The sequence below is a fragment of the Callithrix jacchus genome, chromosome 12 (genome assembly GCF_049354715.1).
Source record: "Callithrix jacchus isolate 240 chromosome 12, calJac240_pri, whole genome shotgun sequence".
NCBI classification, from domain to species: Eukaryota; Metazoa; Chordata; class Mammalia; order Primates; family Cebidae; genus Callithrix; species Callithrix jacchus.
The window spans coordinates 109,372,004-109,386,365 of record NC_133513.1 but is presented as its reverse complement, the minus strand read 5'-3'; the positions used below and the strand labels follow the sequence as shown (position 1 = coordinate 109,386,365).

Sequence of the window (14,362 nt, the reverse complement as noted above, 5' to 3'; positions counted from 1 at the left end):
ACATACCATACTGAATATCTCACTTTTAATTTGTGGTTATTAAATTAAAGCAAATCCTAAAGCTGTCCCACCATCATACCATAATTTCTTAGGTCATACATTTTCCCAGGCTCCTGGGCTATTTCATTATTCTCCCCTCTACTCAAACCTCCAACATTTTTATGCCCACCAACCCTCTTGGCTGATGACCTTGTTTCCTATTTCAATAAGAAACCAGAAACAAAAAGCAGAGACCTTTTATAAGCTCCCAGCATGTCTATCCAGCTACCTGCAGATACCTGCCCTTCTATTCTGCCTTCACTCTGTTCACAAGAGATGAACTGTTTTTGTTCCTCATAAAGGCAGACCTTCATCCTATTAGAAATCCATCTTCTCTCACCTACTGAGGAGTAAGGCTCAACATTACTCCCCTCTCTTTCTCCTGCTTTACCAACTTTCCTCCTCTCTACTGGATCATTTCTAGCCTTACACAAACATGCTGTTATTTCTTTCATCTTAAATTGACTTCTAGGATCTAACTCTCCTAGTTTTCCTGCCACTTCACTGAGCACTTGTTGGCAGTCTTCTTTGCTAGTTTGCCTTCGTCTTCCTGATGTCTTAATGAGGAAGTGTCCTAGGACTCATAGTTCCATCTTCCTTCTCTACCTGCAGTCACTCCCTTGATGATCTTGTCTGCATTCATGGCTTTAAATACCATCTCAGCAGATCAGGGAAGACTGCCTATTTCTTAATTCTGCCTTCACCAGTCTAACTGCTTCCAACACTCAATTAGGACTGTCCTAGGGCAGGAGAATCATGCGAAATAGAATATGGTTCTTGAAATATAAAAACTAATGGTAGTTCTATCTCCTTCATTTTTTAGCCAATAGAGAAAAGCTGGTGGTCACGGATTATAAACCACTGAACTGAAAGTCAAGGTTGGCCAATTCCACCAGCTAGCACCAAGATGGTTCACAATGAATCTCTCTCTGTTTTCTTCATCTGTGTAAATAAGAGCTAACATTTATTGATTGCTCACTACTAATATGTCCCAATCCCATGCCAAGCATTTTACAAGAATTGCTCATTAAGTATCCCTTATCCAAAATGCTTGGGACCAGACATATTTCACATTTCGGGTTTTGGAATGTTGGCATATACACTATCAGGTATCTTGGAGACAGAGTCCAAGTCTTAACACAAAATTCATTTATTTTTCATATATACCTTATACACAGTCTAAAGGTAATTTTATACAGTATTTTAATAATTTTGTGCATGAAACAAAGTTTGTGTTAAGTATTTATATGTAAAATTTTCCACTTGTGGGATCATGTTAGTGCTCAAAATGTTTCAGATTTTGGAGAAGTTCAGATTTCAGATTTTTGGATTGGAGATGCTCAACTTGTATCTTACTTAATTTGCACAACCCTATAATGTTATATTGGTTAGTGTCCTGTTTTTACAGATGAATAAACTGAGGCTAAGAAAGGTTAAGTACTTGTTTAAGGTTAAGCAACTATCAAGCAGCAGAATGAGGACTAAAATCCAAGAAGATTCAAAATTCAAACCAGTGGTTGAACTGAATGTTAAAGACATGAGGACCGTCTTCTTACCACCATACTATCTCAACCAACTACACGATACATTACAACAAAGTGTTGATCTTGTTCAACATTAAAATTATTTGATTCTAGTTTGGTCAAAACAAATCAACTACCTTTAGTGTCTGCTTATAGGTAAAATATTAAACAAGGATGGTTAACACAGCCAAAACCACTAACTCCTTACACAATAATGTCTAGAAAGTCCATAGTATAAAGATCAAACATGTCAAAGAATATTGTGTTAATGTCTGAGAAATGTCCACAGACCAATATCCCTCCATAAAACTGTGACTTAAATGGAAAAAATGGACATTCCAATTGATATTAATAATTAGTTAATTCATTCATTTATTGAGTATCTACTATGAGTCAGATACATGTATTTTATCATTTATTGCTACCTACTCATCTTAGAAATGAAGAAATTGAGACTTTAATATCAAATCCCATATGACTAGTAAGTGGCAGAGCTAGGAACCCAATACAAGACTGTCCAGCAACTCTTTTATATTGTTGGAAATAGATGCTTCTTTATGTTCATAACGCTCATTCAGTATTAAGTGAGGCATTTTACATTGATAATTTATGATAAATAAAAATAAATAAATACAAAGATATATAAACAGCCAATATTTCAAATATATCTGTAAAAATAATAAACTACTTAAGAATGAAATTAGCAATAGTAATTTCTAAAGAATAAGTTCATGTCAATTACATTTTAGATGTAAATATATTCATTATTTTTAAAGAACTGATTATAAATCATGAATCTTACCTCTCGATGTGCCAGAGAACAAGAATGCAACAATCCAAATTCCAAGCATCTAAGCTGATTTTTTAAATCACATGAAAATCTCCTTGAAGATCTTTACTCGTAAAGTCACGTCACTGTAAAATACTAAGTGGTTTTCTTCGCAATGATGCAACTCAGTGTTTAAACTCTGCATTTAGAAGAACATGTTATTCCACCTTATGCCCTGTAAAGTAAATAAAATTATCAGGGTGTGCCTTACATCTTCTGATTGGTAATGGAAACATCCAAGGTTTTGCTGTTTCATTATTAGTAATATTTTGGTAAAGCACAAACTGAGTCACTCTTGAAAGTTACTTTAAGGTTTCAAGACACTAGATAATAACTATTTAAAAGTTAATATTTTTCCAAACCAGGAGTAGACACTTTCAGGATCTTTTTCCCTAACATATTTCTGTGTGTAAGTATCCCACTTAACAAAAATGGACCCTGCTAAAAGATGTTCTGAGTTCGTTAAGCAGCATAGCTAATCTTTCCCTCTTACTTGTGTGGCAGTATAACAAGGCAGTTATCATTATTGTCTTCAGAGCCTGAATCTGGGTCCAAATTCTGCCTCTGCCACTTATTAGCAGTGTGACCTTGGGCTAGTAAGCCTCACTATTCCTTTCCTTATCTGTGAAATGGGGATGATCATCGTTTCTAACTCATATGCTAAATAAGATGATTTAATTATTTATTGTCTGAATAGCACCTGGTACCTAGTAAGTACTTTATTACGTGTTAATTTTGGTACTGTCATTTTTCAACTATGTTAATTGGTTTACAGGCAAATTTATGTTCACATATAGCTAAATACACCTTTACATGATTGTACATAGGCTTCATGATATACTTTAATGTAATAGAAATTTGCCATTTTGGCTATGTTAACTTAAAGTGAGGAACAATTCAATCTACAGATAGTTTCTAAATTTTTAAATGTTCATAGAAAATAGCTAACATTATTTCTTAGTTTTTCTTAACTTTTTCTTTCTCACTATAATAATATTTAAATTTCAAAGATTTATGAGACATGGCCTTTTCATATAAACTTTGTTACATTATGCAAGAATTAGACAAAGAAGAGATTATGAACAAGAGTACTTCCAAGTCCTGGATGCTTTATTTGGTTGAAACATTTCCTGGTACTCATGGCAGCCAGTCCACACTGGCATATAGTCCTGCAGTAATTAGAGAATTAACTATTCAGCAGCAACAAGCAGTGTGCCAGGCATGCTGTGAGTGCCCATATCATGGAAAAAGCACACTCTAAATGCTTCACTAGTTACAACTGGTCTTTTTTTTCCAAGCAACACTTCAAGAATCAATGTTTTCAGCCATACCTGTAAGATAAGTATGAATAACATTTAATACAGTCATCAGTAGAAGCTCTCAGAAGACTGCATATTATTTATATCTGCATCCCAAGTGACAAGCACAATGTTTGGGACTTGGTAGGTACTTAATAAGCATTTTTAAACTAAAAAGTACACAGACCTACATTGATAATAAAGGACATTTTTTAAAATCACCCCCTTTTCTATATTTTTAAAGCAATTTGTAATGAATCTCTTATGACACGTAGGATATTACAGAATTGTTGGGTATTTACATTTATTTTCCTCCCCCAGGTCAAACTATTCTGAGACAAGCTGGGTTTTGTTCATCTCCAGGCCCCCAGCACACAGCAATAGGTCTATCATAGCAGGCACCTGGTCAATATTTGTTGAAAGAAAAAAACAGCATTAGCGTTCACTGATCTCATATCATCCAAGGAAATTCTTACCCTAGAGAGATTATCATTCTGAGAGCTGAAGACCCATACTTTAACAATTGTATTTAACGAGGATCAGATACTAGTGAATCCATAAATGCTTGCTGCAATCATTGTAGTTCTGTCTGAAAAATGTCACATAGAGAAGTTAATAATAGCTTTTAAAAGTTCATCACAAAATCCATTCTCTTTCCAAAACTCCCAGCCCAGCATTACCAATGTTTCTGGGCCTTTCAGATACTTTATCCGAAGCATAAAGTCATCATATCCAAATCTTAAGAAACCCTTTTCTCTCCAAGAGCTCTTCTTCATGCCTTCTCTGTTCCTGTTGTTAGAACTGCTATTATTTGAGTCACGAGCTGGAAACATTCACATCATCTTTGACACCCTTAAGGTCCCTGCCACCCTCATTCTGAGTCAAGCCAGGCCCTGTTGATCCTCCCTCGGTGATGTCACCCTCATTCATTCCCTCTTGTCAGACTCCCTGTCAACATCCACACTCAGAACTTTCTTTTTTGCCTGGAACATTGTTGCTGGCCCAGGTTTCTCTCTTCCCAATGAGGCATCACAGACATTGTTCACAGGTAAACCATCTGGAATCACATCTCTGATCATGCTTTCCTCAAATGTCCCTATTGAATAAAGCTCAATGTACTTAACTCAGATCAAGGACTTGCTTGTCGTCTCCTCGGTCTACCATCTGAGCTGTAAAGTCCATGCCCTTCTCACGTATTGCTCCTGTCCCCCTGCTTAGTGTTTGGGTCATGCTGTTTCTTCTATGATGGTGCTGCTTCATCTTTCTCTATAAATCTAAAACCCCCTCATAAATCCAAGCCCAGTTCAATGGGACAGACTCTTTCATAAATATTTTTTTTCTGATTATCCTCAGTCAGATAAGATGTCTCTAGTTTCTGAATACTCACTGCATTTTGTGTTATTTTTAATATTTTATAACTTAAACAATTTCATATTTCTTTTTTTGCCCCTTGAGACGGAGTCTTGCTCTATCGCCCAGGGTGGAGTGCAGTGGTGCAATCTTGGCTCACTGCAAACTCCTCCTCCCAGGTTCAAGCGATTCTCCTGCCTCAGCCTCCCAAGTAGCTGGGACTACAGGTGTGTACCACATACCTGGCTAATTTTTGTATTTAGTAGAGATGGGGTTTCGCCATATTGAATGTTACTTTACTAAATTTCAAGCTTGAAAGCCAAGAGTATACATTTGTATGCTTGTTGGTACAGGTTTTTTTCTAAAACACAGATCTGATCATTTTCCTAGGAGATAAAATCTAAACTCATTAGCATTCCTGCATGGCTTTAGCAAACTGCCCCTATGTGCTTCTCTTACCACTTCCCGACTTTAAGCACCCTTCAAGCTGAACCACTTACAAACAGCAGTCCCCAACCATTTTGGCACCAGGGACCAGTTTTATGAAAGACAGTTTTTCCACGGGATGGGGTGAGAGGATGGCTTTGGGATGATTCAAGCACATTACATTTATTGTGTACTTTATTTCTATTATTATTACATTGTAACATACAATGAAATAATTATAAAACTCACATTAATTCAGAATTAGTGGGAGCCCTGAACTTGTTTTCTTACAACTAGAGGGTCCCATCTAGGGGTGATGGGGAATAGTGACAGATCATCTGGCATTAGATCCTCATAGGAAATACACAGCCTAGATCCCTAACATGTGCAGTTCACAATAGGGTTTGTACTCCTATGAGAATCTAATGTGGCATGAATCTAATGTTCTCTTCATTTCTAAGATGTGCTACCTACTCATCTTAGAAATGAAGAAATTGAGACTTTAATGTCTAATCCATATGACTAGTAAGTAGCAGAGTGAGGTGTCCAATACAAGACTGTCCAGCAACTTATCTGACAGGAGGTGGAGCTCAGGAAGTAATGCAAGAGATGGGGAGTGGCTGTAAATACAGATGAAGCTTCACTTGCTCACTGGCTGCTCACCTCCTGCTATGCAGCCCAGTTCCTAACAGGCCAGACCAGTCCCCATCCATGGCCTGAGGGTTGGGGGCCCCTGACTTAGAACACTGCAAACAAAATAGTTGTGCCTATACCCTTATGCCTTAATTTGTGTCATTTCAGCAACACCTTTCCCTCCCTCTCATGCCAGGTAAGTTTGAGTTCATTTATTACCGACTCTGCAAAATCATCCACAATCCCTAAATTGGAAATTATCACTTACCCTTGGCTCACTCACACATTAGACATATCTCAATCGGAGAGATCCAAGATGGCTGATCACTAACAGCTCAGGATTGTAGCTCCCAGTGAAAGCTCAGAGAAGGAGAAGAGGCCACACTTTCAGATGAATTTTCGTCGCTCACAGACCAGCAGATTTCTAGTGGAGGAGCCCCACAGGTCGCCAGCGTGACTCTTGTGGCCAGCGCAGCGGTCTTGCCGGCACCTTGGCGTGGCAGCTCTTCATGCAGAGTAAACGGGACTGGTTCCCTTACTGACCAGTGTTTGGAGCTCCAGGAAGGCAGAGCCTCTTGTTGTGGACTAAAGAAGGAAGCCAGACCAGAGATTCCTGGGCAGAAGAGCACCATCAGTCTTATCACTGCTATTTTGGCCGGCGCAGTGGGTTGCTTGAATCCCAGCACTGGGAATCAATAAATTGGACAGCGACTCAGAAACCTAATTAGAAAGGCGGTAATTGTAAAGATGACAGATGGATGAATTTATAATAAAGGGAAAAGACCAGCCTAAGAAGGCCGAGCATATCCAAAATCAGAACCCCTCTCCCTCTACAGTGGATTGCAGTTCCTCATCAGCAACGGAACAAGCCCTGATGGAAAAGGACTGTGTTCCATTATCTGAAGTAGGCTTCAGAAGGTGGATGGTAAGAAACTTCTCAGAATTAAAAGAACTTGTTCTAACCCAATGTAAAGAAACTAAGAACTTTGAAAAAAGGTTTGACTAAATGCTGAAAAGAATAGACAATATAGAGAGGAATATAAATGAACTAACGGAGTTGAAAAATACAACACGAGAACTTAGTGAAATATGCACAAGTTTAAATAGCAGAATGAATCAAGCAGAAGAAAGGATATCAGAGGTCGAAGACCAACTTAATGAAATAAAACGAGAAACAAGAATAGAGAAAAAAGGATGAAAAGGAAAGAGCAAAGTCTCCAAGAAATATGGGACTATGTGAAAAGACCCAATCTATGTTTGATTGGTGTACCTGAATGTGATGGAGAGAATGAATCCAAGCTGGAAAATACTTTTCAGGATATTATCCAGGAAAATTTTCCCAATCTAGCAAAGCAGGACACTATTCAACCCCAGGTAATACAGAGAACACCACAAAGATATTCCTCAAGAAGAGCAACCCCAAGGCACATAATCGTTAGATTTACCAGGATTGAAACGAAGGAGAAAATACTAAGGGCAGCCAGAGAGAAAGGCCAGGTTACCCATAAAGGGAAGCCTCTTAGACTTACAGCAGATCTCTCAGCGGAAACCCTACAAGCCAGAAGAGAGTGGGGGCCAATATTCAATATACTTAAAGAACAGAAATTTCAGTCTAGAATCTCATATCCTGCCAAACTAAGCTTCACAATTGAAGGAAAAATAAAATCTTTTATGAACAAGCAAGTACTCAGAGATTTTATTACCACCAGGCCTGCTTTACAAAAACTTCTGAAAGAAGCATTATACATAGAAAGGAACAACCAGTATGAGCCTTTCTAAAAATATACCAAAAAGTAAAGAGCATCAACATAAAGAAGAATTTACATCAACAAATGGATAAAATAGCCAGTTAACATCAAATGGCAGTAACCCTAAATTTAAATCGACTAAATCCCCCAATCAAAAGATACAGTCAAAACCTAACGGTAGACATATCTCTCCCTCTGATGCCACTGCATGGTAATCGGTCACATGATGGACTGTTCCAAGGGGGATTGCTTTCTTGAGATTAAGGAAATCATGCTTCATAGTCATCTTTATATCACCCAGTACCAGGTAAGGGGCCTGTCACATGGACATTTTGTACTTTTTGAACAAATACTGTAATAAATAAATGAGTGGGAAAGAGAGAAAAAAAGAAAGAAAGCTAATTAAATGTTAATAAACTAATCTTAATCTGGCAGAACATTTCAAAATATAAAAGTACTAGTCTGTGAGTCCATATCTATGAGAAAGAAAGTAATCCTAAGAGTTTGTTCATTTCATTTTTCATGTTTCTAGTATATCTAAGCACTTTTTAAAAAATTAACTTCAGGCCTGATTCCCTTTTTCTTAAATTCAAGGATTATGTATTGTTCTCTCTGATATATTAAAATATTAATATATAATAAATATATAATACACATTGTATAATATATAATATATTATGTTATACTATGATATATGATTTGATATAATGTTTAACATAATTATATATTTAATTAATATATTATGTATTTAGTATATAATATATATTAAAAGTTATTATACCCCAATATAATAAATAAATATTCCCACAACAAATAATGCCAAGTATTCAATTTTGGAACTGACAAACATTTACCTTTAATCAGGCCAAATATTGAATGATCTCATCAGCTAGTTCAACTTTATTTATTTTTCCTTTTATTTATTTATTTCCAAAATGGCTGGTTCAATTTAAAAGCATTTAAATTTTCTGAGGAAAAGAAGACTTGAGGGTATGATATGCTTTGGTTTTGTGTTCCCACTCAAATATCATGTTGAATTGTGATCCTCAGTATTAGAGGAGGGAGCTTGTGGGAGGTGATTGGATCACGGGGGCAGATTTCCCTCATGTTCATTCTGATAGTGAGTAAGTTCTCACGAGATCTAGCTGTTAAAAGTGTGTAGCACTTCCACCTTTGCTTTCTGTCTCATTGCATGTGAAGACGTGCTTGTCTCCCTTTCGTCCTTCTGACATGATTTTAAGTTTCCTCCCCAGCCATGCTTCCTGTACAGCCTGTGGAGCTATGAGTCAATTAAACCTATTTTCTTCATAAATTACCCAGGTGGTTCTTTATAGCAGTGTGGGAAAAAACTAATGCAGGGTAATTTGAAGACAGCTAGGTTTTCTCATTTCACGAGAGAGGGCTAAAATAGAATGACATGTTATTTCAGGTTTATTGAATATATATCCTTAAGTTCTTTATATGATAAATCACAAAATATCTTTAAAAGCACTTTTTTTTTCTGGCAGGTTTTATATTTAAATTTTACATGTCAGGACATGATATAAAAAAGACAATCCAATTTGTCATCTGAAGAGGGTGGTGTGAGAAAAGAGCTCTTGGAGATAAAGAGAAATAAGGGTCTTGGTCTCCACTTCTGATACTTCCAGTACTCCCATGATCTATGACAATACACCATTTTTTAAAATTTATTTTTAACAGACAGAGTCTCACTATATTGCCCAGTCTGGATCTGAACTCCTGGGCTGAAGCCGTCCTCCCACCTCAGCCTCCTGAGTTGCAGCAACTACAGGCACATGTCACCATGCCTGGCTTAGGACAAACACTCTGAGTCTACAAGATGAGGAAGTCGAAATTGGTTGTATATGGTCTTTCATGGTTGTAAAACAGTCTATGCTTTAAATTTTAAGGATCACTTTCTTCGAGTAAGCTTTTTTGATAATAAGAAATTGGCCAGTTTGACTTCCTACCTCACAATGAGTCTGATGCCATGACTGTAAAACTACCTGAAAGTGGGATTATTTCCTGTGACCTATGCTGTTTCAGTGTTCATCACAGTCAGGTGACGACTCTTGGAATGACCCAGAAAGATGTTCCTCTCTTGGAGTAGGATATCCTTAAACAATTTTAGGAATAGAGACTGATTTAAATTGCAACTAAATTAAAGAATCAGTGTGGCTTGATTTATGTCCAGTAAAATCTGATACCTTGCCATTTCATGAATACCAGTTATTTTGAAACAACAGAAACAGATCAGCTCTTTCTCACGTTGTGAAAGGGATAATGAAAGCAATAACAAGGAGCCAAAGACCTATAAACATCACCTTAAAGGAGGAGGTCCCACCCTGAGGCTAAGAGGCTCTTAAGAATGGAATTGGATCATTTGACAGAAAATAAAGGGCTCAATTTAAAAAGAAATCTTTTACTAGGAAGAATGTTCCCAAACTAGAACTTATTGATTATTTCAGTATTATTATCATAGGGACAACACTGGTTATAAACAGGGCTTTAGGGATTTAAATATACATTCTTCCCTCAGGGAGACTATAGTCTAGTAGAAGCTGTATGGCATATATTTCATAAATAAAGAACCCTAAAGCCAGATAGAAGGCAAAATTTATGAGCCAAGTAGAAAGGTAATAAATCCAATGTCATCGGCAATGTTCAAGGAGAAGCTGTATGACTATTTGGGATGATGTAAGAGATTATTTATTCATTGGGTAGAAAGTTAAACTACATGACCTTCAAGATTCTTTCCAACAAATGCTTTGTGGTTTCATTAGGACTATCACTACTGTAAGGATTTTTTAAAAAGGACTGTCTGATTTTTTTCTTTCATTGACATCTCAGTTTAATGTTTGTTTTTTCTTGAAGAAATATAGCTCTATTATATACTATCATTTCCCAACAGTAGCTCTTAGAACAAACTCTGTTAATTAATTTGGTTAAAACATGTCTGAGGATTCAATCAGGTAGAAAAAGCCAATAGAGTATATTTAAAATTATTTCTAAAAGACAGACACACATTGTTTTCAATATAATCGCGATTGACTTTTTAAAAGGAAATTTTAATTATTGGACTAATATAATAAACATACATACATCTATAATTTCTATTCACTCTTCATACTATTTTAGCTCTAAGATTAATTGTTCAGAATCTTATTTCACAGTCATTCAACTTTTATTGACTTCAATATTGACGGACTTGGTACAAGTTATAAAGCCTTATGTGGCATGATATATAATTAAAATACTTTGTCTCATAACTTACATTAATGGGTGCATGTCAGAGAATGCCTATTCATCTCTGAGAAGAATATAAACCCACATTAATTAATTGATTGTGGAAAACCCTATCAGGGCCATTAACCACTTTGTCTTTGCCGTACCTAGCAAATTGCTGGCAGCCACAGGATGAGGTTGAAAGCATGGGCATTCTAGGCTTGGCCTAATCTACTCTTATGCAGACGTCTGTTAAATACTCAGCTAGCCTACTGGGTAATTTTTTCAAGATGGAATACCACTGGATTAGATTAATATAAATATGAAAAAATGCATCAGTAGAATATATTTTCCTTGAATTATCTACTAGCAACTTTGATGTGCACTTTGGAGAGTCCCAAATTTCTCCAAATGTATTCACCAATGTTTAACTTACATAAATTAATTTTTTTACTTTCAAAGTAAAAGTAATAGGAATTTTATTTCTAAATTATTGTAGTAAGGGAGCCTCTCACTATTATTCCCAAATACTCATACATCATTTCAGTTGAACAGTAATGGGTATGATCTAACAGTTTTTAGAACACTGAGTTATAAATATAAATACAGACAAGTAGCAAGATCTAATTTACTGTTTAGAGGTCATGATACTTTGTCAGGATGCCCAAGAGTGATAAGCCTCTAGTGACTTAGTTATCGAAACTGACAAGAAGCTGCTACTAAATAAGCCAGAAAGCAAATGTAACAATGTATAAGAAAAAAATTCACTTCTGAAGAGACACAAGACACTCTGATGCCTGGTAATTATGGTCTCTCCTAAGGCCAGATCAGTAATGTTCCTGTTGCTTGGTGACTGTCTTATCTGATCAAGGACAGCTAGTTGAATGATATTTATGGTCACTGTTACCAGTCTAGGAAAAGACAATGCATCTCTCTCCACAGTAACAATATTCTTGAGGCCCTTGGTCTGGGTACATTTTTCCTCTAGACAGTGTGTGAGACACTCTGACAAATTCTTGTCATTTGGACTCTCTATTTACAAAAATCATATAGATTATTCTCTTTAATATAGTCTTTCATCAAAGGATGACAGAGCATCATATAGAGGCTTAGGTCAAGGCAGAGATCATACATTCGAATGCCTACAGGAGCCAGCCAGTTACATAAATGAGTGGAGAAGATTAGATGTAGTCTAGTCAAGTGCCAGTAAACAACAAAAATTGTTTTATGATCTGTATGTTCTCATTTATGAGTGGCAGCTAAGCTATCAATATGCAAAGATATGCAGAGTGATATAATGGACTTTGGAGACTCAGAAGGAGGAGTGTGGGAAGGGAGTATGGGATAGAAGTACTATATATTGGGTACAACATACATGACTCAGGTGACATGCACTCAAATATCAGAAGGCAACACTATATAATTCATGCAACTCAAAACCACTTGTACATCAAAAGCTATTGAAATTTTAAGAAATACTGTATGTTTCCTGAAGAATGATACAAGCATTGCAACATAGCAAAAACATATATGACAAGATATATTTGAAATTTTAATGTGAAAACAATATTGAAAAAAATAGAAGTATTTCATTGCTAAAGTTTTCTTTCACAATTTCTTACTCCTTTTCACTGTAATCTATCATTAACATCACTGTCAGGTAATGAAACCTAAACCACAAATTCTTCAGCTTGGAACAACAATTTGATTGGCTTCGTTTCATGTGCAAAAACAGAGTAGACCAAAATTGATGCTATTTAACATGCATAGACTCTCTTTGTACAATCATTATTATCTAGAGATACATGTTCAACTCTGGCATTCCAACATCAATGTATTTAGTTTTTAGTTATTCACTGCTTTTCAGTTTAAAAACTTCAATTTATATCCTTTTGTTCATAGTATCAATAATAAACTAGAAAGGTAAACTCACACAATGTTAGTGTATTGTCATAAGGCCGAAAATCAGAGTAACTTTTTGGAATATCGTTTTCATCACTACATTTTTGGTAATGTAGTTCAGGCTATGACTCTCATTTCAAAAAAATGACTATAGTGTAGGCTAGTTGGCCAACTTATTTCTTGCCAAATTAGTTTCTCTAAAGGTGTATTAGTCCGTCTCACACTGCTAATAAAGATATACCCAAGATTAGGTAATTTATAAAGAAAAGAGGTTTAATTGACTCACAATTCCAGATGGCTGAGGAAGCCTCAGGAAACTTATGATCATGGTAAAAGGTACCTCTTCACAGGCCAGTAGGAGAGATAATGAGTGTCAGCGAAATGCCAGACACTTGTGAAACCATCAGATCTCCTGAGAACTCACTCAATATCATGAGAACAGCATGGAGGAAACCATCCTCAGGATCAATTGCCTCTTAATGAGTCCCTTCGATGACACCTGGGGATTATGGGGATTACAATTCAAGATGAGAATTGGGTGGGGACACAGATAAACCTATCAAAAGGCATTATCTGTTTGTGAATGCCTTTGCAGGGAAATATTCAAAGTCTATAGATTCTCATTTCAGCCAAAAAAATAAAAGACTTTGATTCACTTTTCATCATTAGGAATTGTTTGGGGATTTTCTCTTGAATGATATAAAAGTGTCCAGAAATATCTCACTGCATTCAACCACAGAAGGTCATGTACTACAATAGGCAACCATACACATAATTCATAAAAGAACCCCTGGAATATCTGGATTTCAGCATGGGATTTTATTCTGTTCACACTGTCAATTACTACACATTCATAGTATATTATCTTTTAAAACCTTTGGCACAAGGCACTTCCTGGAAAATGACATAATTAGGAGACCTGAATTCTATGTCTCTTGGAAAATGTAGCCTTCTTGAATTTAGGCTTTCACATTAACACTGTCCATTGCAGGAGTTGAGTCACAGTGCTTGGTTTTGACCAATTTATGTTGCATTTTGCAAAATGTTTCTAGTAACAAAGGTAAGTCATTTGCTGAGTTCCAGTTAGGGCCTCTCACCTTCTGACACATAAAAATTCTGTCACTGATTATGTATTGCTAACTAGGTGATATTATTTATATCTTTTATCATCTGCAGTAGAAATGCTGCAACCAGCAATCAGAAATGATGAGTTCGTGTCATTTGTAGGGACATGGATGAATCTGGAGAATATCATTCTCAGCAAACTGACACAAGAACAGAAAATGAAATACTGCATATTCTCACTCATAGGTGGGTGATGAAAAATGAGAACACATGGACACAGGGAGGGGAGTACTAAACACTGGGGTCTATTGGGGGGGAAAGGGG

The 14,362-nt window shown here is 36.3% G+C and overlaps 1 protein-coding gene across 2 annotated transcripts in view; it reads right to left on the bottom strand.

Annotated features, from left to right (window-relative positions):
- The window catches only part of PNLIPRP3 (pancreatic lipase related protein 3), a 48,769-nt gene extending 46,057 nt beyond the window's left edge, over positions 1-2,712 (bottom strand). For both annotated transcript variants that reach the window (XR_013524419.1, XM_002756618.5), the window contains exon 1: positions 2,365-2,712. Coding sequence is in view for 1 of the 2 variants with exons in the window: in XM_002756618.5 (XP_002756664.1) it covers positions 2,365-2,413 (49 nt within the window). In the remaining variant the exon portion in view is untranslated. The remainder of the gene's footprint in view (positions 1-2,364) is intronic.
- Positions 2,713-14,362: the final 11,650 nt, after the last annotated feature.